At 36.9% G+C, this 26,392-nt stretch overlaps 1 protein-coding gene across 1 annotated transcript in view; it reads right to left on the reverse strand.

Annotated features, from left to right (window-relative positions):
- poe (E3 ubiquitin-protein ligase-like protein poe) overlaps positions 1 to 26,392 on the reverse strand; it is a 60,368-nt gene continuing 33,976 nt past the window's right edge. The window contains 27 exon segments of the mRNA XM_067090613.1: positions 1 to 677; positions 2,732 to 2,885; positions 3,130 to 3,454; positions 3,766 to 3,924; positions 5,045 to 5,206; positions 5,747 to 5,925; positions 6,245 to 6,412; positions 6,871 to 7,028; positions 7,149 to 9,737; positions 9,740 to 12,082; positions 12,823 to 12,997; positions 13,127 to 13,264; positions 13,375 to 13,533; positions 14,202 to 14,369; positions 14,519 to 14,859; positions 16,885 to 16,998; positions 17,443 to 17,688; positions 18,827 to 19,146; positions 19,480 to 19,688; positions 20,471 to 20,768; positions 21,321 to 21,478; positions 22,652 to 22,785; positions 23,732 to 23,857; positions 24,065 to 24,160; positions 24,291 to 24,491; positions 25,168 to 25,389; positions 25,555 to 25,672. Of these exon segments, the coding sequence (XP_066946714.1) occupies positions 613 to 677; positions 2,732 to 2,885; positions 3,130 to 3,454; positions 3,766 to 3,924; positions 5,045 to 5,206; positions 5,747 to 5,925; positions 6,245 to 6,412; positions 6,871 to 7,028; positions 7,149 to 9,737; positions 9,740 to 12,082; positions 12,823 to 12,997; positions 13,127 to 13,264; positions 13,375 to 13,533; positions 14,202 to 14,369; positions 14,519 to 14,859; positions 16,885 to 16,998; positions 17,443 to 17,688; positions 18,827 to 19,146; positions 19,480 to 19,688; positions 20,471 to 20,768; positions 21,321 to 21,478; positions 22,652 to 22,785; positions 23,732 to 23,857; positions 24,065 to 24,160; positions 24,291 to 24,491; positions 25,168 to 25,389; positions 25,555 to 25,672 (9,525 nt within the window). The 3' untranslated portion in view covers positions 1 to 612.

The following is a 26,392-nucleotide window of genomic DNA, read 5'->3' on the forward strand; positions in this document are numbered from 1 at the left end:
AAAGTTTGTGCAATGTTTAATCAATTACAGAGCATGAAGCATTAAACAAATTACACCTGGATTTTAAAGTAATAAAACAAATCATAAACTTAAGCAATACCATATACCTGTATAGTATAAATAGTAGTTATGACAAATATAAATAGTAATTACTCAGCAACAACATTTAAACTTTTGACTTGATGTGATTACAAAATACAATGTCGACTACAGCACAGCCACAAAGACTGGATCCCTGGTTAAGAGAAATTTCCTAATATCTTGATGCAGTGGATTCTAAGGGTAGAATTGCATGAAGAATACTTTTTAAGGCTTTACTATATTGAAAACCAAGATTCAAGGAAGCTGTTCCTAAATATTGCTACAAATTGGATTAGTATAGGTTAGAAGGAATTCAAAAACTCCAAAACTTTGAAAGGAAAATTTTTCATGTAAACTGCTACATAAAATTATACATTCCAAATGAATGACAAGAACAAACAAAATTACACATATGAGTGAGCTAATAGTTTATATCCCAAAGGACTAGTACATGAACTAAATAAATTCCATTCTCAAGTAGGTTATTAACCTGTTGCACCAAACTCGAATTTCCGTAATCACTGAGCAGAGTTACGGCAAACTTTGCAATAACTCTGTCAAGAAATCATCTGGGTTTTCAATTTCCTGTAGGAGACCTGGAAAAGAATGATGAGGTATCTTTAAAGGACAAGTAAAATTATTCCTTAAAAGGAAAAAAGGCCTGAGGAGAGGAACAATGATTTTATTTGAAATACTAAAATCAGGAATAAAACTATCATCATTGCAATAACGATACTGTTACGTTGAAGTACACAAAAACTGGCATTAAAAGATCAAAATCTTACTTTTACCACTTAGCCTGAGAACTATATAAGGCCTGATGATTTTGGAATGTAACTCTATTAACAGCATAAAAGCAAACTGCCAGTGCCAGTTTGAATGGAGTATTGACGATTATTTGGTCCACTAATTTAATTTCCTATTTTCATAGAAAATTACTCTAAGGATTATTCTTGAACAAAGTGCATAAACTGTAACAACAAAGTTGCAGCTGAATAACAAAATGGGAAGCAAACAAGGGAAATCTATGAAAAGATAGGAAACCACTTAAAGACTGATTGACTTGAAATTATCTGGCATCATAACTTCACAGGTCATTGATACCAATATCAACAATATCAATTAAAAATTCAAACTGAGCAAACTACAAGATATTACATATACATATATATCTCCAAGTGTAACCTGGGTGGAGTACAAAAAACAGGAAATAATTTATCAAACATAATCCATAAATGTACAAGCTATAACAAGTAAAAAAACAGACAAGTAAAGCATGGATATTACAAGACCACGACTTAGGACCAAGTAGTGGAACATAACTCCAACTTTTATGACTTCTCAACATTAAGCCCTTTTAAATTTACCATATCTTGTCTGGTTTTGTTATTAAAAATTATAGTAAGTAGAATTAAAAACATGGATAGTAAGGGACTAAAATTACAGACGAAGGACATGCATGTCGATATTTACAATTCATTCCTCATCCACCAAAATGCCAGATTTAAATACCCAAAAAGGTAGGAATGTTCATACATACTGTATACGACAGCCACCTGAACAAAAACACCAGCAGTGAAGTATCAAAGCCTCCAACAATCACTATCATTATGTAAGTACAGTAATCCTTTATTAATGTTTGGCATAAAAGGTGTTATCACCATTTTGGTCTAAGACCATAGAAGCAGGCACCATGCAAGAATAGCAAAATAATAATTGCGATTAATGCACCCTTTTGCCGACATCTAAAGACACAGTAGTCTCAGCATTTAGTTTCTCACAAATTGTATGGAGATGACCTGTTAAGAAGATGTAGGATGGTGAAGGTAAGCTAATCCTTTCCACAGAAGTAATTTTATTTTTCCCTTTCTTGTCGTTCTGTAAACTTGCATACTGTTGGGAATATAACAGTAGTATGTTTAAACATGACTTTCATGATGTTATTATGGGCAATCTTTTCAAATTGTCCTCCCAATCAAAACCTGATAGATATAAAGGGGCCACTTGCTGCCAATGAGCAATGTTCTAGCCAGTGATATATTACCCAGAATCAGCAACTGTGCCTTGGTGACGTCACCTTGCCCAGGGGTATTTGGGCCAGTATCTGAATTTTCCATGGTTGCTTGAAAAATTTTTCATGAACCTCAATTCTCCATCAATGGCACAGTAAGAAATGTCTACCCCATTACAAGGATACAGTTACACCCACTAATCACCTTGAGGGACAAGCCAAGAGTCCTGTCACCGGAAGCAGCAAAACCATTGAATCTCTGAGATAGTTCGGCTCTTGCATATCAATAAGATGGGTACACCGATATTTCCTAGGTGTAATTGATGGGACCACCACAGCTCACACTGCTGCCTCGAAAAAGAAACTCAAACTACAGCATTGGTATCCCTTCTCAACAATCAAGACAGTAAAAAGAAAACGATGAAAAATAAAGTAGGATGCTATAATGAAATTCTACTTTAAGGTGGAAGGAAATATAAAATAGTATGGATGAAGTAATGGGTTAAAAGCAATGCAAATAGAAATCAAATAAGCAAGTGAAGAAACTTTAATTGCGTCTGTTAAGAGAGTCACACAGGCACAATGTAGGCAATAGCCACTCCCAAGGATGCAGTGTAAAAGACGGTGTATTTTACTCACCTACAACATCACAGAATTCCATGAAAGATGATATTGGAAGAAGTTCTTCTTGATAATTTGTTAAAAGTTTTGAAGATGCCTCGACTAACACTTGGTCATTATGTCTGATGAATTCTGCTACAGTTGAACTCCATTCGCCTTCTGAACTAGTTTTCTGAAAAATATAATACAATGCCTTTTGTAGTCCTACAATAATGATTAACGCTTCCTTATTCAATCTTTCTCATTTGTAAAATGAGAATCATTTTACAACTTCATTATGATGAATGAATTTTAAACTTATACTTTACATAATCCTTGCATGGAAAAAACATGAAATTTTTACATGTATTCTACAGTATATAAAAAAAGCATGCATATTTTTCCACGACTTAATTATTAACTTCAACTTTACTTACTTTAAAGAAAGTGTTATATATTCCATCAACAAGAGCCCAGAATATCGCAGCATGTTTGTACACAGCCCAGTCTTTGGTTGCTTTGTCAGTAATCTTATTTCCCGGAGGAGGATGAGGAGCCACTGTGCGAGCATGAGCAACGACCAAAAGACGCTGAAGGTAAGACACTTTCATAGATGTCCATTTTGATGGAGAATATACTGCTAGTGCCAACACACCCATATAGAAGACCCCTTCTGCTTCATATGCAACCTCAACCCATCTTTCTCTACCTGCTTCCAAGAATGTTGTAAGTTTCTTCTCTTCCCTACTTCCAGCACGCGTACTGTGTGGAAAAAATAATTTCTTGTTAGCCATGTAATATAATTCCAACTACACAAATTAACCATATACTAGAGGAACCACAAGCATATGACAATTTATTAGGTCAAAGTTCACAATTAAATTTTCTTGCATTATATTTACAAATGGGTATGAAATATGATTGTATAATCATGAAATTTTCAAATAATACCTGTATATCAGTATAAACAAATATCTCATTCCACATGTATAAAAATCTGCATCAATTATATTTATAGCAGCAAAAAAGCAAAATACTTGAACTGAATTTCAGATGAAAAGAATTATACTAACGTGTTTATCACATAAAGAGCCATGTGCAAAATATAAGGAATCAGATTCATGTTAGACTGCCGTCCACCACCACCTGTGTCATCGCTGAAGGATTTCTCATTCGCAAACCTCAGAAGTAACAACTTCAAGTCATGTAATGTTGATGAGTAACTGATATCTCTGAAATTCACAAAAGAAAATGAAAAAAAGTTGTTATAAACACCTGCAATACAAATACTTCCTTACATATCATTAATAATCAAAATTAAAACAATAAAAAAATGACATGTATCAATCTGCAAAACACAAGGAAACTCGAAAAATAGGCCATGACCTTTAAATGGCAAAATTCCTTTCAAACCTAAGGTTCTTTATTGATACCCCCATCACTCACATACATCCCAAATTTGGTCTTTTGAATGTCCCTTTTGCACAGCCTGGAATGTTGCCTGTCAGGTAAAAGGGGTCTACAATTATACCCTGCAGCTGTGTCTCATTTGTATAAAATACTTGCAAAATGGTCAACCAATGGATTTTACTGACCACTACAGAATTAGCAACATACTGATTAATTGCTTTTTCTGATTAATTGCTTTTAATACAGGAAAAGCAGAACTTTTCCTGCTGCTTTCCCTACCCTCCTCCCAGTGCAGATGATGAAGCTATACAGTTTATGGGGGAGAAACAAATATTAAAATTTGATCAAGACTGGTGCTGTATTGCCTTGATAATTTTTCTCCAGAAAACTAGATTAATTTCTGTGAAAATGATGCCCTAACAATGTTTATGATACCCTAGTTGCTCAATGTAATCTCTGGAGCTCCTATGATCATCAAGGAACAGGTCTGCACTGAAACAGAGCAGCAGAACTCGAAAAAACATGAATTCCAGCTGTGTGCAATGTTGCAATGAATAAATCAATAGCATCATCTACTATTTCTTCCTGTCTGCTTTATCTATATGGCACCCTAGCAATCTTTGTACTAGTGAGTCATCTTTCCTACTTTTGACAATGCGTACATGATTGCCAGTGCACAAGTCATCATCTAGTGTTATTAAGCGGGTCAACAAATGACTTGTAAAAAGTATGGTATAAAGATCATGAGTTTGAACAGTCATACCATAGTAATCCTTTTCACATTTGCCATATTTTTTCAAAGACAACAACACTTATGGAAATTTTAGTACATACTAATACGATAAAAATGAAAATGAAATTTCAAACTGTGACACCATCGTATTAGTTAAAAAAAAATAACCAAACTCACTGCTGTAATTCAATGTAAAAAGATATACAAACCTGTGGGTGGTACATTCTTGAAGGTACGTGTTATGACGTGCCAGGCACGATGCAAAAGCAGATTCTGGAACCTGAGGGCCCCATAAAGGCAAGAGACCATTGGCTCTGGTATTTGCATTGTGAAGTGCTGCACACTCCCATTCTTCACGAGGTCTCGACAACCTGTTGGTGGGAATCAAGGCATTGAAATTACTAATGATGTACTCAACTTCAAAATTCAAAAGCATGAAAAACCAAAAATCAAAAAAGTTATTTATAAGGCAGTTCACCCTATAATTTTTCTACTTGAAAAATTTCTGGTAAAACTCTATATGAACACTGTAAATTTTTTTTTAGTTCAAAATACTGTATTATTAAACCTGACAGTTTTAATCTGAAAACAACATTCAAACCAACAAGAATATTAAAGATTCATATACCCTTCGCATACTTTGTCTAAACCACCAACAAATTAAATAATGATATACTTATATGACAAACTTCAAGAAACAACATACAGTAATTCAATCTTAAAAAGCTTCCCTGGCTTCATTGTAAACTTTAAAAAAATAAAGCAATCTATAGGAAAGCTTTAAAAAGGTCTAGTACACCATACCAGGTGAATCTAATAAATGCAAGCTCCCTAAAATAAAACATATTCCACAAAAATTATATTGTTTACATGCTATTACAAAAGAATCCAAATTATTAAAATCCTCATACCTAACAGCAGCAAGGTGACAATCCACATGTACCACATTAAAATGTGATACAGTGCAATAACCTAAGGTCTTGTGAGGTTTGTTTTCAAATTCATCCACTACACAACGTTTACTGAAAGTATACACAGCCAATACTTTCTGAGGCTGACAACGATATCCTTCAAGACATATAGCACAAACCTGCAAAGAAAAAATTTATGTCGTTGCACTGATGAAACGGTTACAATAGTGGAGCTTCTTCCTTTTCATATATTGTATAAATTACTGTGGAATTTTAAAGGAGTCTAATTCACTGGCATATCTCAATTCAACCAATTATGTTTTAATTTTCAAATCACTTTTACAAGCAATGTCCAACATCAAGGTTCCACCACAAAAAAAAAAAAAAAAATATATATATATATATATATTTAAACATCCTTACTTTCTAATATCCAATGTAAACTCAAATATCCAATGTAAACTAAGTGTCTTATTATAACCACACTCTGTTACTCACTAATCCAGATTCCTCTGCTATTTCTCCCATTTGGGATAATAACGTTGACTGAGATGTAATCTGCTCTTTATCGTTAGCTCTGAGACCCAAGCGATTCAGCTCCTTCTTACGAGTTTCCATGGCAAGCCTCTTTTTCTCCTGCCTGGTTTGGCGCCGCACTTCTTGAATCTGTTGAATGAATATGGGATATCAGATTGACAACACTTTCTTTTAATAAAAAAAAAAAAAAAAAAACACCATTCTAAATTTACATGAAATGCATTGCTTTCATTTACACAACTAAAATGATCATGTTTATTCCCTGTCTGGCCAGACAATCCTAACTGTAACATGGTATACCCATTACCAAATTTTGTTTTACACTTTAAAAGTGCTTAAATCAAAATAAAGCTAAAAAATATACAGCATACTTAGATCATAATTATCATTATCATTATTAACTAGTAATTTACTGAGGCCACTGAGTCACATTACTACTCTAAAGGGGCATGCCTACAGGACTGTTTTGAAATAAAAATTGAAAATGAAGAAAGATATGGTTAAACGGCTAAATGACAAGGCACATTGTAAGTGGAACCATACTACAGAGAAGCAGAGTTACAATTCTTAAATTTTTAAACTATTACCTGGGTTGCAATGTTTGGATCATCCCTTAGAGCTTCAAGTAGATTTTCAGCTACAGAACCTACATGTTCATCAGAGGATATTTGTTCTAGACGATGGATTGCTGGGATGCACGTTGATCCAAAAGCCTGCTGCGTTCCCTTATGTTTAGTTGCTAGCCCTAAAGACAGGCAAATACACAATTTAAAAATCCTAGTCACCAAATATTCAAAATATTACAAGTCTGGGAAATTAATGTCAAATTATTTCATACTTATTTCAGACACATGAAAAGACCCACCTGTTAAGAGCCTCAAAATATATTTGAGAGATGGTCGGCTTAAGAACTCCTTCCACTCATCGTTACACACAACCACCAACTTGTTGCTTACAGGTATGTGTGTTTCAATATATGTTAATGCTTCCTTTACTATGTTTGCACGAACAATCATATCTTTCAGTTGATTACCATTTTCATTTCGTTCGATACCATCACAGAAGACACAAAATGACTCCATTTTAGCTGCATCTTCTTGGGAGTGTTCTGCATCAAACTTCTCAAAGTCCAATACTGGACGGAAGTGCCCTACTAGAAGTTCCATTTTCTCTTTATGACAGAAGACCAGGAAAGGTAATACACGTAGCAATCGCTGGCGAACTTGTGCATTAGTACGGGATATCGTAGCAACATAATTCAGAAGAAGGTGAATATCTTCAAGAGTTCCACAAGTTTCCACAAATTCTGTGTAAGATGCAGCTGGCATAGAAGAGGCTTCAACTAACACAGCTTCCAAGACTTGCAACAGCTGTTCAGTAAGGGAGGCTCCTCCTGGAGGACCGGCAACAACTTCTGGTTCTGCTGCTAGGCACTGTTTTAATGTGTATAACAAGGTAGAGATAGCATTAAGGGATGGAACCATGAGGCGTTCCCTATTGACACGCACCTTAACACAGTACTGGAAGAGCTTAAGCAACACTGTAACTAATGCTCTTGCATAGGAAAGATCACTTATTCTTTGCAAGCATTCAAGCATCACCTCTAATCCTCCACATTGACACATTACTCCAGCCATTCGGTATACTTGTTCGTTATCCACATTTTCTTCTTTCTTCTTGTCTAGCGTTTCCACAAACTCTTCTGTAGCATCACCAAGGAGACCTCTCATGCGATAAACAATTCTCATGGCGTCACTTTCACTATTCTCGGCCAACCAAACTTTCTTGTAAACTTCTTTTACAGGAAGATCAAGGGAGATGATCTTATTGCAAACTAACAACTCCATGCCATTATCATCCTCCAGAAGTGCAACTAGCTCACAATCTTGACATATCTTGTTTTTGACATCTCTCATTAATGGTCCAAGACCTTGATCCATGCTGCTGTATGGATTACCAACCATACGTCCCTGCAAGAAGTCTTCTTGCTGTGGATCTTTTTCAAGGGTAAGAAGAAACTCCCCGACATCATTTTCTTCTGGGTAAATAATTGAGCATAATCTCTCATATATGAAGACTGGAGTACGAAGGTCATCAGGTGGGTACTGCTTCAAGGTTTCTACACAAACAGCCATGAATTCCTTTGTTTCAGCCTCTGTTCCAGAAGTCATATCTTCTAGTAACTCTAAAAATTTATCTTGTGTGTCATCAATAAGCTTGGTTCGCTGAACAACAAGTTTCCGTAAAGAGAGGTAACCACTAAGGACTGTGCCTACAAGACGTCCTTTATACACACTCTTTATAGCATCCACATCAATAAACTGAGACAAAAGTTCTGTCAGTACTTTCAAAGCATAACCCTGACTGAGGTCTGTGGTAAGGGTAGTCTCTTCCAAAGTAGTAAGTAACTGGATTTCTGCAGTAATTAGACTAGCAATAGTAGGCAATACACCCTTCAGAGCCAAGTAGTATTTCCAATGAGAACCCAAAATCAGACTTTGATAAAGAGTGACGAATTCCCCAGCACTTTCTCCAGCCTTTCCAATTTCTGGAAGGAAGGTAGTCAACATGTCTAAAATCTCTCGTTTTCTGTGTACTGAGGTACACAGAGACTCCACCATCTGAGCCGTAACCTGACGTGCCATACGAGATGATGGGTTGAAAAGGACCCGCCGTAACCAAGATGAATCCTGCATCTTCAAGTCATACTGTCGTCTGATAGTATGGGCCAACCAGCGACAACCATACTTCTCTATCAGGTAACGTTCATGAACTTCGTCCTTCTTCATTTTGCTGACAGCCAATTCCTGAGACTTCTTGGCAGAACGCTTTTTCCATGCATCATATGAATGATCATTATCACCACTAAGCCACTTGCTAACATCAACTCCAACTTTGGAACCTCCTTGATAAGAAGCCATTAAATCTGTTGCAATTGTTGCAGATACAGCTGGAGTGGAAGCAGCTGCATTAACAGCTACTGCTGCAGCACTGGTTGGTGTCTTCTCTCTACTCTTTCTTGGTGGTGGCGGAGTAGGTGGTCTCATAACACCTTGAAGAATCCGCAAACAAGGGAGTGTAATGTGTTCCATAACTGTTGGAGAAGCATTTGAGCCTCCAGCCATTAAGAACAACTGAACAACACACCTTAATCTGTACTCCCAGCATGAATCTTCTTTCTGGGCAGATGCTGCTAGTAATCCCATCTCATGTCTAACAGCAGCTGCCAAGTCAGGCGATGTAACATAAGAACTCAGAGCCATACTTATTTTTTCCATAATCAGACGATTAAGTTCCTGAGTGGCAGAAAGGTCATCTTTAGTAAGCAAGCACAACAGTTGTCTAACTTCACTTCGAACCTGGACAGTACCACGTCGAAGATTATACTCCAGAAGATCATTAATCAAACCATGCTGACAAAGAGAAGCTCTTAGAGTGGGATTGGTAGCTAGGGCCGCAGCAGAGTGATACAATGTTCTGTTGCTGATGCAGCACAGCCATAACAACGACCAGGAGTGGTTGGGCTTTCTTCACTGCTGGCGTGGACAACACTGCCACGGCTCATTGGTGATATTACACTTTTCTTTCCGCCTTCCTTCTGAGACCTATCAAAGGTGACTAATTCTCGCCTTGATGCCTGAACACGTTGAATAACTTTGGATAAGTCATCAAAAGCATTCTTACAATCGCCACAATATTTCTGAGCAAGCTGCTGAATTGCCCTGTTAACTTGAGTTCCCCCTGAAGTACCTTCCTCTGCACTTCTTGCAGCTCCCTGTTCACTGATACGAACTAACAGTAACTCTAAGGTTGGCTTATATGCTTGTAACTGTTTGTATGATCTATCAGCTTTTTCAAGCAGTGTATTGATGTTAAGGACAGCTTTTTTCCTGTCATCTTCATTTTCTATAGGATCCACTGCACAGCATGGACGACACTGTAGGGTGTAGTCAAACTTGGCATATTTGCAGTACCCACAGGCATTGCAGAGGAATGGATCTTTCTCATCATAGTTAATGGCTCTACACTTGTGACACTGATAAACATTTTCTCCACAATTTGCACAAACACCAGGTGATGCTGGGACAGCTGCAGAACATCTTGGACACTGAAGGGTTTCAGTAGAGGCTTGAAGATTTTCATAAAAGTCAGTGTACTCAAACATGAGATTGCAAGCAATAATGGGTAGTGGGAAATCTATTTTTACTTCAATCTGCCCAGCAGATAGGGTTACTTTTTTGGCTCTGTGCCACATTGCAGGCTTATTCTTCAACTCAACAACTGCTTGCACCGAGCGATTATTATAAAATACATTGAGTGTTCGTACCATTTTAGTGCGCTTCAGATCTGCGATTCTTAGAGTCAACCGGCTAATCATGTGACTCCCAACTAACTTTACTAACTGTGTAGTGGTTGTAAATCGGGAATCTACTTTGACTGTGGATAATTTAACACTGGTGAAAGGAACTTCTGGATTATTACAAACAAGACAAGGTTCAGACTCTAAGTAATACCCATCAAATTCAACTAATGATGCCAAAGAGTTGTACAAATTAGCATTAGGATGATTTGCTAATAACTGTGATTGAGTACGAAGAACAGTAACAGCACGATTAATGTACTCTATGACCTTCTTCTCACACTGTTGTGTTTTGAGAGAGAAATAGCCTAAAAGATCTACAAATTGTGCAGCTTTTCGTCCATATGCAGGGAGGTGGGGCCACAATGACCACATGAGTGTCAACAGGGCATCTTGATCTCTTGATGGGGAATGTCTATACAAAGCTAGGATAAGTGAATGGGCCTGCCAACGCACTCCAGTTGAATTAGACTCCAATAAGAAAGTTCGAACAAACTGGCTGATTCGATTCCGATCCAAATATCTGTTGATCTGAGCTACCAATGCAGCACAATGAGCCTCCTCACCTCGACTCTCACCTTCACTATCTTCACTTGATGCTCTCTTGGCACTTCCTCCTGAACCTTTAGAAGAACTTTCAGCATTTTTGGATGTGGGGCAGAGAGCAGCCTGGAGTAACTGTAGGACTGTGGGGGCAACTCCTTCCTCTAAAAGACAAGAAACTTCCATTAAAAATCCTAGGACACTTTCATCCTTTAAGCAGTACTTCTGCCAATTGGGTGTACGTGATGATGCAATGTCCACACATGACTTGAGATGTTCAATCAACTGTATCAGAGAATCGTAGGGTAAAGCAATGGGGACAACAGCGGCAGCTCCTGAAAAGCTGAAACCACCCTGAGCACACAGAACTTTCACATCTTTTATGTGATAGTCAAGAGCATGCATGTCTCTCATTTGACGGTAGCGGTCTTTATGACCACAGATGAAGAGAAGCAGTTTCCTAACTTGACGCCTAACTACAGGAGTCTGCTGTGTCATCATGTACTCACAAAGGTAGTGAGACCAAGCTGGCTCAAACTGCCCACCTTCACCTAGTTTTTTCATCTGGTATGGTAAACGAAGAATCATCTCTGTCAGTAAGTGTGGGAAAGCAGCAAAGACATCATGGGCATGACCCTTAACATACTGCCTCAAGAAAAATGGTGACATATCTGGAGGCAATGATAATGGACGTGGTTTCAGTAATCCAGCACCTATGACTGTGCCTCCTTGCTCTTTTGAAGCAGCACGCCAGTAATCTAACAATGCTTTAAGAAGAGAAAGGCAATGATCCATGGCTCCAGACCGAACAAGACAACTAGCAGTTGCTTGTGGAATGACGCTGGAGCTATCCCCACTCGGCCGAGCCCCAGATTTGCTGCGAGACATCATCACACCTGCAAGAGGCAAGAGTAAACAAATTATTATCTTCAATATTGTCCAATATCTTTTAATATCAAAAAGAATTTTTCAATCTGTAGTAATTTCTACAAAAAAAAAAAATTATTTCTGGCTTTATAACCACAAAACTAGCAAATGGGAGGTGTTGTTTCAATCAATCACAATATACAATGAAACTTTTAGAAACACAAGTAACTTATAAAATAATATACAGCTAATTACTCTGCCATTTACTAAATGATAGGTTTTGGAATTGTTAAACAATTATTGACATAAATAGTTATGTCTGATCTGGTCATAGTGTCTGCATCTCTGGTTAGTTTATCACCACCCTTATTTTAATTGTTGGCCATATACATAAGGATGAAACATTCTGGCTTTACCACTAGCTACATATACTTCGAGGAATGCAAACCTAATTTACAATACATGAGAATTTTAAGGGCTTAACAGCACTTCTAAGCAGGTTTGGAACCTTTAGTAAAAATTGCACAGTATGGACCTTTGTACATTATGTTTCATTGTGACTTGTTTATGAAGTTCAGGAGTAAACAGTATGTACATTTTTGGGACAAACAATAGGGATCAGTTGAAAGTTTGCACCTTATGGGAAGTGCAAAGAGGAGGCAGGTCTAGTTTTGGAAATACTGCTTAGTAATATACAGAAACTTTCCAGCCAATAAAAGTAAAATGAATCAGGTAACAAACAACAAATAATATATAAGAGCAAACTTACTTAGAAGTCTCATGACCACCAACTGAACTTCCTTGCCAGCTGTACGTTCTGACACAGTTGAAACATCAATACTGCTCATGTTCAACTGAGTAACTAAAGCATCAAGAACAGCATCAAGACTAGCTCGATCTCGAGTATCTGTGCCATCAAGGTCAGATGTTAACATTAGAAGAACCTGAAAAGAAAAGCTTGTTATATCAGAATCTCTGATACAAAAGAAGGATACCAGAAGATTATTTTTTGATAAATCTTTTATCAAGTCATGTTCCTCTTACCTGTGCATTCACACAGTTTTCTTTCTCACCTGGAAAAATGGTATGGTTGTGACTCCTCCAACAGCTGATAATGAAGGAATTCGCTGGACTAAAGCATCCAAAAGGGCTAAACGAAGTGTGTGTAAACCAACACCACCTTCAGGCAATTCCTCCTCCACCAATTCACCCTGGAAAAACATTTGCAAATGAAGAGCTGAAGTTGATCAATGCTACACTGTTCATATTCAACAACATCATACAGATTTTCCCTAAAAACACAATTTACACAAGTACTTACTTGCAGATTGGCAGACAGGGCTGATGCACCTTCTCGTAGGGTGGTTGGCCCAGAATCTTGACCTGCATCTCCATAGGCAGAGCTTCTTCCTGATACATTATGTTCTCCTCCCAGACTTTCGACAACTGAGCCTCCTGACTCACTACCAGCACTTCCAGCCTAAGAAAAAAGTGAAATAGTAAGTCTTCTGACCTCCATCATGGAATTCATTAAACATGAATTCATTAAACAAGGATAACTGGAATAATTTTAAGTACATATGATCAGAACAACAAGCTTTTGGTACCATTAGCATGCTGACAAAGAAATGAGGCAAAAGAAATGTAATCAACAGAGCACTTTTGCAAATGAAATACAAACTAGGGAACCATTCATAACTGTTGACTGGACAAGCAATAATAAAAATGCATCATACTTCTGACAGATATTCTGAGGTGTTATACACAAACAACATACATGAATAATAAGGCTAAACATAGCAAGATAATAATACTGTAGCAGCTGACAGAATATGGAGTTGCCAAATGCTAGTGGTAATCTGACTACAGACAATGTGCAAAAAATGGTACCATCTTATTCTAACAAAAGTTTATAAAAAAAACTTCTGAACACAAAGAAAATCTTGTGGAAAGTTTCGTCTCCATAGACAAGATATTTAACAAGAGCACTAAAGACATAGGATACAAAAGTTTACTGCATAGGATGTAAAATTACAAAAATAAATGTAATTAGTAGGTTTCAGAGGTAATTCATCATAAGCAAGATATGTTCAGTGTTTAAACCAATAACTTGAAAAAAATATAAAATATAGCTCATCAGGTACATACATGTTCAGCAGGTGAAGCTCTCAAATTTGACCCATCTGTAGCAGCTGTTGAACCATCGCCATCATCATCGTCAGATCCATTTGCTGATGCTGTTGTATCAGAGTAATGGCCATTTTCCTGTCCATCTCCAACCTCACCATCACCACCTTCTTGTTCCTCAACACCATCCTACAGAAAATAGTCAACTATAATATGTAACACTATAAAAGTAAATGATAAATGTCCTTATTAACTACTACACAAGTAAATAGCACAAAACACTCATAATGGAGACTAGGAAGCTTTCACCTCTGCAGTATAGCTTCATATCCTCTCACCTGTTGCACTTCTTGAGCATTAGCTTGCGGCCCACCACCAGGTATACCACCAGCAGCTAGTACCTGAAGGCTTTGTAGAACTTGGCCACTAAGACCTTGAAGACGATGTAAGCCTGGGAGACCTCCAACAAGCCCTTGTAATCCTGGATGTAAGTTGCCCAAATCTGCAGGTGCCTGGCCTTGTTCATCGTGTAATGAGAGAGCAATGGCTAACTCAACCATGGCATCATCATCATCAGCAGGCAGATCCAACATACCACCCATCAGAGCTCCTCTCAAGGCTAAGCTTCCTCCACCTCCACCCAGTACTCCAAGACCTTCAAGCCCTTCACCACCACTTCCTGAAATTATAGTTACAGTATTGAACTGTTATCTATAAATCATTACACCTTTTTTTGGCAAGGGCTCAGCCTTCCTACATTATTTACAATTATTAACTAATTTTTACTAATTTTGCATGGTATAGAAAACATGTGTTGATCTTCTAACATTACATAAAACCACAAGGTCACAGAAGAGATATGTAGCCTAATAATGTAAATTAACTTATTGTAATTCCTTAGTAACTAGCAATCAAGAGAAAAGGTGAGACAGGATTTTTTTTTTAATATTTAAAATAAACCCAATAGTTATATTTTATCAGGAAATGTAGGTAGTCAAGCTCATGTGACAGAAACCCTGGTCAGCAAGAGTATCTCAAGAGTCCACCTGCTTCAGACCCTTCAGTAAATGTCACAGGTTGGGGAAAACATATTTCCATTAGGTACTAACCAAAAAAACATGTAGCAGAGGACAGTGCTTATCCATTAGCAGTTACCAAGACAAAAACCCAAGTCTACACTGTAGGGACTGCTTTAATATATAAATGAAAGGACAGATTACATGAGCAGTACCCAAGAGTAGGCTGACAACTGTGTCACATTAACTGACAACTGTGTCACATTAACTGGGACCTAAACCTTCCTTTACTACCCCACAAACCATGAGAAATTAGCTGCCTATGTAACAATGTCATAATTGAAATGATACTCATATACTTCACCAACCAAAGAACATCCTATTAGCTGGAAAAAATTGAGCAGAACTGCAAATTCGAGGTAAGCCTTGGCTGCAGAAAAAAAAAAACTCTGATTCAAGTTTATTGGATAACCTCCATGAATACAGATCCAGCATTTTTAGATTTAGGTGTGATACATGGAAGAACAATTGGCCATTTAGCTCTCATAAAAAAAAGGTAGGCTTGTAGTTTTAACTTCTGAGTCCTGTACTTGGTAGCCAAAGAGGAAATAGCACTTGAAATGAATGTCTAACACACTGAGTGTGTCTAAGCTCCCATACTTGAGGCAAGAATAGCTTTTAAAACTTTAAGCAATTGCTAGAATCCTACTCTGCTAAAAACTCCATGGAGCTTGCAACTGTATATGCAGTGATGTACCCAAAGAGACCTTCAGAGGCTGAAGTAAGCCTTGCAACTTGTCAGATCTGAGTGCAGCCCATAAGCCAAGATTCGTTTTTTCTCCTATTCCATCAGTAAATTAAGAAATGGCAGACTCTAATCACTAAGAAAATACTGACTGCAAATGTTCTAGTCATGTCACCATCATTGTGGACTGATATGATCACTAGAGTGGCTCTGGTTGTAGCCCAGATTATTGAAGCAACACAGGTCTATGAATGTGGAGCTACTCAGGCTGTAGTGAATGTTTCTGGATGAAGCCCTTGTCGTGGCTATATCCACTAGGGCAGCATAAGCAAGTCTCCAGTCATAAGCAAGGGCTTTGTCATAAAGCTAAAGTAGATCCAATTACGACTATGATCACTAGAGAGGCCTTCCAGTTTTCAAACTGCTTGAATAAGGAAACTGGTCATGCTGAAGGAGCTTTTAGTTGTTAAATGTGACTCAGCTGACTCTACAGAAAAGTTAAGAGTAACTACAATTAAAAGAGGTTGCAATCAAGGGTCCATTACTGGAGCAGGCCAACCCTGAAAGTAGCCCATCAGTGACTGTACACAAATCACTGTCCTGGGTGACATAACTATAACCTGGATCCCTTTTAAATACTTAATGAATCTCATCCCGTGGGTGAAATGTTAGATTTCTCATCTCAACGCAAAAATTGAAGAAGCCAATCATTTCTTGGCAGAAAAAAAAACTGGGAGGGGAAGAAAGGCTACCAAATCTTTATCATATCAAAATTAAACAAATCTGTTAGAACACTTTCTGGAACTAACTTGGTCATGTGACTCAATAATGGAAGAGTCACTCAGAAAAAACATGACAAGGTTACATTCAATCAAGATACTTAATCATCATCAACAAAGGTTGAGAGCAAGAAAAATATTGCAAAATGAAAATAATTAATCACCTGCATCTGCTATGGGATCAGCAGCCTCTGCACCTTCAAACGGAGGTTCAACTAATGCAGCACCAGCAGGTTCTTGAGGAGCTGGAGTGGTCTTATCAGTTTCATCTACAACTCCTGTCATAATATAAAGATTTAATGAGCTAAAAACTTGTACATGGTATAGCTCATATATCCTCACATATTCCACCTGACCCATTTCATGAACTAGGATAACTTATATTTCAATTACACAGTACAGGAAGACCTACTCAGGATCAAACAAATATTAAATGCTGAGCACAGCCAAAAGAAGTAGGCAAATAAAAATTTTACATAAAGACATGAACATATGGAATAATTTAAAAATTAAGGTGCAACTACTAAAACTGGTATAAAGAGCAGTTAAATTCTGATAAATGAAAATTACTAAAATGCTGTATCCTAAAGCAAGAAGCAAAAATCTCCCTTTCTAAACATAACAGTATAAACAAACTGACTAAACCTAGTTTCCTTTGTCTCAGGAGCATGATGATAAAATTATGGATTCAACAGTAATACTTACCTTCCTTCTGTACTTACCAGATGTGTACTCACCAGGAGTTGAACATCTCGGAGGGCTTGGGATGAACACTTTTCGCCTTTTGTGACGTGGCCTCAAGACTCTTATCAAGGCTTGTTTAGCTCCAAAACTAACAGAAGTATCAGTGCACAACAGCAGCTCTGTGTATAAACGTACAGCAAGGGGCACAGCTGACAATGAACACACGGTGTAGGCATGAATAATTTCTACTACTGCTTGGACAGTGGCCTCCACATGAGTCAGTCCTGAAAAGAAGTATTACATAATCAACTTACCAACTGAATACAGTTTCATGAATTTAATATATGTGGATGCACATAATTATTACAAAGTACTTCATTATCAAGACAATGGAGGAAGATACACATGGATGCAGAAATGGAAACTAATGGGATGCAGCTGAATCATTTCTTCATGAAAACTGACTATACTCTCTCCTGGCCAGAAAAAAACCAAACTAGCACAACAATACACATTTGAGCACAAAACCCTGAAAGTATAGCTGTCTTACTTCAAACTTAGTATTATGTAGCAAACTTACAGTGATTTTGTGAAATGATCAATTAAATGAATGAGAATTAAAAAAAAAAAAAGTAATTCTAAACAAATCTAAATGTCCAGAGAAGACTGTTATCTCTGAACCAGTCAATCAACATGCAGGAAGTGGACAATTAGCCACTGGGGATCTGACCTACTTGAGATTATCATCATCTTTTCTTTTACAGAGGAATGGTGTCTGAAATTCATGCATATATATGAACAGGCTATATCAAAACTAACAGGTTTGTGGTGAGTTTGTGTATGAGATATATAATGGATAGAGGCTGCTAGCAGTTACTTACAAAAAATTGAAATGTGTGTGCTGTGTATAATCAATCAAGAAAGTAAATATTATGATGTCTATTTGAGAAAATGTTGTGACAACAAAATGAAGAAAAACAGAGAAGAATGGCATCAGGGGGACTGTAACACAAGCAAAGAACATTAGAGTTTGGTCTGAGATGGCCATGCTGGGAGGGGAATTAGTTAAGAGTTGTAATTACGGAAATGTCCAGATGCTAACCAACAAGAGTGGCCAAGGTCATGGAGAACAAGTATATAAAAGAAGTTGGACCATATGGCAATTCAGACTGAGTGCACAAGACAACAGAGGATAAAGAACTCGCTAGATGTCTAACCTAGTAAACAGTAGCGTAGTGGTAAAAACTTAAAAAGGATGAAGATGATCAATGTAAGGTTCAGACACAAAGACCTGCTTTTGAACATTATTAAGTACCTACTTGAAATGCTACTGCCATAAAGTTGTGTCTTAATCTATAGATCATTATTGATTTGCCTCTGATTTTCTTACTGAAAAATGATACTGTAGAATTTTTAACATACCTGGATGGCAAACAGTTGTCAAGAAAACATTGGCTGGTTTTGCACTGTGAAGAGACCAGAAGACATTCATCAGCTGAGCTAAAAAGTGATTGTCATCACTAGATATGTCATTGCCATTGGTGTCGCCACCTTCCAAGGTAGCTTCAGAATCAGATGTAGTGTCTGATGCTTTGCTCAGGGTAGAGTCCCCATCAGATTTTTTCGAAAGAGACAAATCTGCCTCAGTTTTGGGTACAAATGATGAGGAATCATCTGACTTCTTAGTTTCCTCATCTGGCTGTATCATTGTCAAATCACATGCTGACAATTTTTCGGTGTACCTGAGAAAAAAAACACAGACCAACATTAGTAAGTCATCTTAGTTATGATTAGAGTCAAAAGGTCAAGAAGATTCCTTATATAAACTTAGCAAAGCTAAAAACCACTTTTTATCTATTTCCTTCACGTCCTCAATCACGTCACGTTCCGTTTTCGTTTAATTTACTTACAAAAACTTGAAGCTTTGTGTTCCAGTTATACTGTTTGAAGTATAAGGATCAAGTCAGAACTTTCAAAGCAGACCAACAACGTATTCAAATGAAAACAAACATGTAAAATGCCCTTCACTACAAAAATTTCAACTGCAAAGTGAAGGCTGCAAAAACTTCTCTTACTTGATCAGGTTGTGAGGTCTTGCCACTGCAACATTTCTTGCAGTTACTACTAGTCGATGATATGCTTCGCAGTCAAGCTGTTTGGGATCTGTTACCCTTCGCAAACCCGTAAGGGCCTCAACCACACTGGCCAGTTGAGCTCCATCCTTGTGATTATGATAGGCTACTCGGCTCTGATGTAAGGATGCTAAAAGTGTCCTGGTGTGATGCTGAAAGATACAAGAGTTTATTAAATTACATAACAAAAAGAAAAGGATTCTGTATCTTCACCATCACTAAAATTGTTTTGGTGACTGCTTGTCTACAGTACAAATAAAACTGCACTATTATACCAGATACCTGGTGCTGAGAGAGAGAGAGAGAGAGAGAGAGAGAGAGAGAGAGAGAGAGAGAGAGAGAGAGAGAGAGAGAGAGAGAGAGAGAGAGAGAGAGAAAATGTAAAATATTTAATATGCAGTATTAGAAAACGATCTATAGGAAAATGCTTTTATCCTAAAACATGACAATGAAGCTATTACAGCAGTAAAACACTAAAAATTATCAATAAAATGCCAATGAAGGCAAGACCAACACTAAAGTATGACATTTTTTCCATAAAAACACACTACTCCCAATTAAAAGAAACAAGTAGCTATGTTTAATATACTGAAAGTAGTGTACCAGTAAAATTCTTGAGCTTTGTACTGCCTTATCCATGTGAGTAACTACTTATTGGGGAAACACATGTTTGTGCATCATGTGTTGTTTCAAATAAATGTTACTGCATATTGTGCAGACTTGTAGTGAGAGTTTGAAACTTTTTCTACAAAATCCCTGTGAAGTGAAAGAGGTGTATAAATCAGGTCTATTTCTCTGAATTTAAACAAGTGATCTTTATGTATTGCTTAGATTAAGGGCTGTGCCAGAAGTGAATCATGTTGAGATTCAAGTCGCAAATCTTGGAATCAATTAACACAATAGGGTGAGGTACTACTATACTTGAATTACTTACCTGTACAGTAGGTGGCAATGGAAGATTAAGTAGTTTTGTAGCCAACTCTAGAGCACCAGCTCGAGCTACAATTTTTTCTGCAGGTGTTGCAACAAAGCATCCATCTAAAGTCTCCAGAGCAGCTGAAACAAGACGATCAATTGCCGTCAGGGGGAGTGGGGTACTTGCTGAGGAGCTTCCTGCTGCTGAGGACTCGCTTGCATTTCCTGCGGCCCCACTTGAACCTGTTCCACTTACAGTTGTCGGGAAATCTTCAGGTTCTTCTGGCCAACCAAAATCATCCTTTGTTTTACCATAACTGATACAAAGAAAAAACACCGAGTTAACTTAACTGGGAAGCACTTACAATCGTCGTGAAGATTCCTAAAGAAAACAACACAGTGGTACATTAAACTTAGTTCCATAATCAACTTACTCTATTTTCACTTGATGATTATTACTTTATACAAAACAAATCAATTAACAAAATTATATTTCCTAACAACATTTGATTTCCAAGTTTTCTGTGGTAGTAACACACACCAGCTACATATAAATTCTTCTCGGTTCTCTCTCATTGTTCATCAAAAACTAATGCCATATATACTTTCACAGGTATGGAAGCTTAAGATCGTTCACTTCAATTTACATCATATGCTAATTTTATCTAAATCTCTTTCAAGAGAATCTGCAACCATGGGTCTCAATTCAGATGGGATCAATGATAGAGGACCACAAAAAGAGATTACATTCCTCATACATGCAATATTATTACTTACCAAACCTGATAATATATGTGAGACCTCCTATATATGTGACTGTCATAATTTACGTACCATTTAAATCTAGACAAATGAACTTAATAACTTACATTTTTACAGAATCCACAATTGTGACATTAGATGAATCAGCAGATGGACCAAATGTTATTACTATACGCTTGTCTGCTTGTAAGGATTCCTCTCTTGTTAAAGGAACATCAAACCATCTGCTCCTGGTTGCAGAAATAGACACACTACGACCAAATACCTTTTAAAGTGAAAGTAAAAAAAATCCATTATATGACACTGCAATTCCAACAGTCAGGTTAAACACTGAGGTACAAATAATTCTTAGCAAATATGAAAAATTATTGCACCAACAATGATTACCTTTGTGAAGGGGGAGAAAGTAAATGAAAAATAATAAATAGTCACACACTGCTTTGAATTCAACACAAATGACTCAAATAAAAAAAATAATGACCACCATGATTTGACTGTCAATATACCTTGGTACAAGCATTGACACTGGAGTTTTGAAACCTATTTACAACTAAAATCATCAAAACTTGCCCCATCATTAACTATCTTGTTCTATATAATTCCCCATTTTCAATAATGCATTCAAATTACTGATAATACACCTGAAACTTAAACAAAATTCCAAAAAGCTTGTTTCAAGATAAGCAAGGAATAATAAATTTTTTATATTACCATTGTTCAAACTTTCAAGTTCAATGCTGTTCATAAAAGAAAAGTTAGGGCTCGTTAAATCAAGACAAACTAAAAATAAAGCCTCCCAAAATATGAATATCCATTTCAAATAGTAATAAAACTATTCTGAACAACAACTGAAAAGCAGTTACAAGGATCAAAACTGCTTTTCATGGAATACCTATTTCAAAATTGGTATCAGCCAATGTAAAGATTTATTACTTGTTAGCCTATCATGCAAATATAACAGTACTAAATAAATATAATCAAGGATATTATAATACGCTGCACATAGCTAGCAGTGGACAATACAAAAGATGAATGACAAACACCCATGAATAAAGTAGCATGGTTAATCAACAGCATGCCATTTGATCAAGAAACCTCCTAAAGAGAGACAAGATGACTGGAAAATGTGCAAAAATTCTGATCTTCATGATTCATTTTTTTAAACTTTACTGCATTTGTGGTGATGCCAGACTATGATTCACTAATATTCAGTGAAATTCTTCATACCGGCAGAAGACATGAGTTGTATGGTACAGGCAAAAAGGCTCAGGGACTACCAAATTATCAAACTTGGTTAGGCCTGACCTAACTCAGAAACAACTTTCTTAACCAACAAAACCCTATTAACTTACATAATGAAAAGTGGCATTATTCAAGTTGCATCCAGGAAATAAAAAAAATTAGGAAGGTTAATCCAAGATCGGTTAACTTTCCTTACCTCTAAATACGCAGGAACTCGTTGAGTATCAACAGCTCCTACAGCTACTCTTATACCACAAATAACAAGTGTGGAATCATTATTCGTTGCTTCAAGTTGGAACCCACCGGGCTTGGTTGATGCAACATACATGCCTAGGGGAAAATTTTCAATATATTATTCTCTCATTTATATTTTTTTGAAAAAATCTCTAAAAATACGCATAAAGCCTCTGGTAAACATGAGTCATTGCTGGTAGTTCCTTAGTAAAGACATGCATAATGAAACGAAACTTAAGACAAATGAGTCAAGTTATCTACGATTTTAGATCAACATAATTCTATGATATTTTACTTGAGTTATTGAAACTTTATATTAATTTTGTGAGTTCTCTCCATTCTTCTCTCTCCTGTGTTCTTTCTGCCTAAATTCCCATCAAGTGTAGTCTTCATCTACCCGCTTTCTCCATGGATTCCTGGGCATTACTGAAAGTCTCCCTTCATCCTACTACAGTACTTCACTTACTGTTTTTTGACAATCTGTTCCATATCCATTCTCACCACGTCTAAACCATCTCAATCTACGAAATCTCCAATCTTCTCTCACACCACTTGATAACACACTAATTCATAACATGATCTTCCTACTATACTCCAACCATGAATCTTAACATTCTCTGGTCACAATTTCTCACTCTCTCCTCCATTTTCCTTGTCAGTAACCATGTGTATGCAGTAAGTAGCACAGGCTGCAAGTCCCCATCATCAGTCTTAGCTCTACATATGAGACACTTTTTATTTAACAGTAGTCTAGCTATCTCTTTCCATTCTTCCTTGCTGCAGCTACTTAATTAAAGCTCTTTCAACTCCTGCTTGGGTAACAAAAATTCTCTACCATTTCAAAGACCTACCCATCTACCATAACAGAGTTCTCAGCTCTCCTCTCTTCTCCATTGCTCTTGAAGTTCAACATACATGTTAACCACTGAAATTTTCTGTCAGGATACAGTCCATGACATATTGTAACAATGTCTAAAATTTTGAGGAAAACTAATGTATTCCCATAATGCAATGAAAGCCAGCATAACTTATCAACAATTACCTTGGCTGTTGAGTCTGTTCTTAAGTTGCTGTACATTGTATACTTGTAAGAGGTCATTGCCTCCATACTCGATGTCATTCATAACAGAACAATGTTCGAAGAAGTCCACAGGGAACACAACAGACCCTACAAGAAAAAAAATAAAGTTTAACTCAATAAAACACTGATTGGTATTAACTTACAAAAGGGATCAATAGTCTTCAGTAGCCACAAACTAGGTTATTAAGTTTTTATAGTAATAAATAAGTCTACCAATTCCAATGAAGAAAATTTAAAATTCAGTTTATCTCAATTTTTCCAATAAAGCCATATTTAAAAATAGAGTTTACTAACCTGATGGCCTTCCCAATTTTGGTGCTTTCTTCTTTCTTGATGGCCTTAATGATGATATGGCACTAACACTTTGCATCTGGGGTGACAGCCAAAAGTCTGAAATTGAACAAACTCCTTACTAGAAAGTATCTGTAAAATTCTGGAGAAACTACATCATGATGTGATACAATAAAGGTATAAATCATTACTTATAGATTTGGACAAAACAGTTAATTTACAAACTTACCTGTGGTCTGTGGGTTTGCATTGTAGATTCTAAGTGATCCATCCTCACACAATAAGATCAAGGTTGTCTTTGCTTCATGATTGGGAGACCAGGAGTGTCTAAGTGCTACCAAATCAGTCATTTTGCTCTTGGCAGGTAATACTCGTATTTCTTGAACCAATATTTGGTCTGGTTTCACCATTATTATTACTGGATTGTTGCCTGGAAAAAACAGTCACTTGAACATTGATTTTGGTTTGGTTTTAGGCAAACTCATCTGAAATCCACCTTAAAGGAATTATCCGAGCTAGTGGTAAATTAACTGGGAATTATGATCGTGAACCACTTATTTTTATTTATCAGTTGAAAAACTAGAATGACTGCTAACTCATTACTATTTCTAATGAACAATTTTTTAGGGGTCATTTGACAGTCTGGCAACCATTGCCTCCCAATGATACCACAGTAATGACTTTTAATGTATTCAGGTGCTGCCCTTCATTTATAAACGGTTCAATTATCCAGTCTGAAGGATTTTAAGAAATTACCTTGGTGGTTAGTAGTTCAAAATTCTTTCCCCACTTCCAGTTATCACCACATATGTGATCACATCAAATATACTTATATAAATTTTGATACTGGCCTTAACAAAATTAATCCAACCATACCAAGCTGTCTGGCACAATCATGAAAATACAAATTAAACCAAGAGAATAACCTTATTTATCAAAGTAAGGTCCTTTAAAAAAATTGTACACACTAGTATAGGACATCAGAATCTCAGTTTAAGACAGACGACAAAATACTATAATCAAATTCTTAATAGTTTTGGATTGATGGTACACTCAAAAACCGGAAGCATAAAGCATTTAAAGACAAAAAAGTGACAATAACTCACTCGACTGTGTCAGGCAAGTGATCAAGCCGGGGTGGCCTGTGACTTCACCCCACTGACAAAGTGGTTGAGGGGTCACCTTCCCACCACTTCCACCACCACTACTGCTGTTGTTACTGCTACTGCTGCTGCTACTGCTACTGCTGCTGCTGCTACTTCCTCCACCTGACCCATTTCCTCCTTTGACACTAACAGGAAACAGTTTTTCAACCTTGTCAGTTTCACCTGCAAAGCAGAAAGATTATCCTTAGTTTCTCACTGTCTACTGGAATTTCTCCATACCAATGTACTCCTTCCTTCTGACTAATGATAAAACAAAATCAATTCATTATTGTTCAACATACAAAATATAGTACATCAAAAACCATGCAATCTAAACAGAATACTCACTCAGAGACACAAGAGGTGCAATAAAGCTCTTCCCTTGGGAATAACTGAAGCATAACAGCTGAAGTGTATGTGAATAATACACAGACACACCACCTCCCCCAATTTGGCCATTTGAGTCCTGGAAATAGAGGAAAACTTTCTTACTTATAGAAATATTCTACATTTTTAATAATCTTCAAAGTTTTCTAAATACTTGGCACTGCCTTGGTAATCGTAAGAACAGCTTGATTTAAACATAACTGAAAAGACTGTATCATGTTGAGGCTCATATAAATACTCTTACTGAAAGGTTCCAGTTCACCAGTACAGTGCTTATATGGAGGAAATCAGGCCCTTGCCATTCTGTTAATGATTATATATAAATCATTCAACACTAAGCACATGTTCCTGGTCATCATTACTATGCATCCTTTCCTCTCCTAACACTCTGAATAACTCCCTATAAAATTTCTTCTCCCTTGGGTTTTCTGATTTGTCGTATGTTATTTAAACCCCCTTCCTTTCCCTCATAAATTCCCTCTACATAACACTAGATATTGACTTAAAAGCTATTGGAGGGATGAGATTTAAGACACTCCTTCATGTTGTTTGGATACTGTTTTATTAGACAACCCTGACTTTGTGGTAACTAGCTGTCAGCTATGCTACATCACCAATCATTTATGTAGAATACCATATTGAAATATGAGGTGTAGGTTTGTGCTCCTCTCGGAACAAATATTGTTTGGATAATAACCAACTGTCTCAAATTTAGACACTGCTTACATAAGTTTATTTCTCATTTGGAAAGTGCCAGTCAGACTGTAAGGGTAAAAAACAAATGATTCTCAGCTAACCG

Source organism: Macrobrachium rosenbergii, chromosome 47 (genome assembly GCF_040412425.1).
Source record: "Macrobrachium rosenbergii isolate ZJJX-2024 chromosome 47, ASM4041242v1, whole genome shotgun sequence".
NCBI lineage: Eukaryota > Metazoa > Arthropoda > Malacostraca > Decapoda > Palaemonidae > Macrobrachium > Macrobrachium rosenbergii.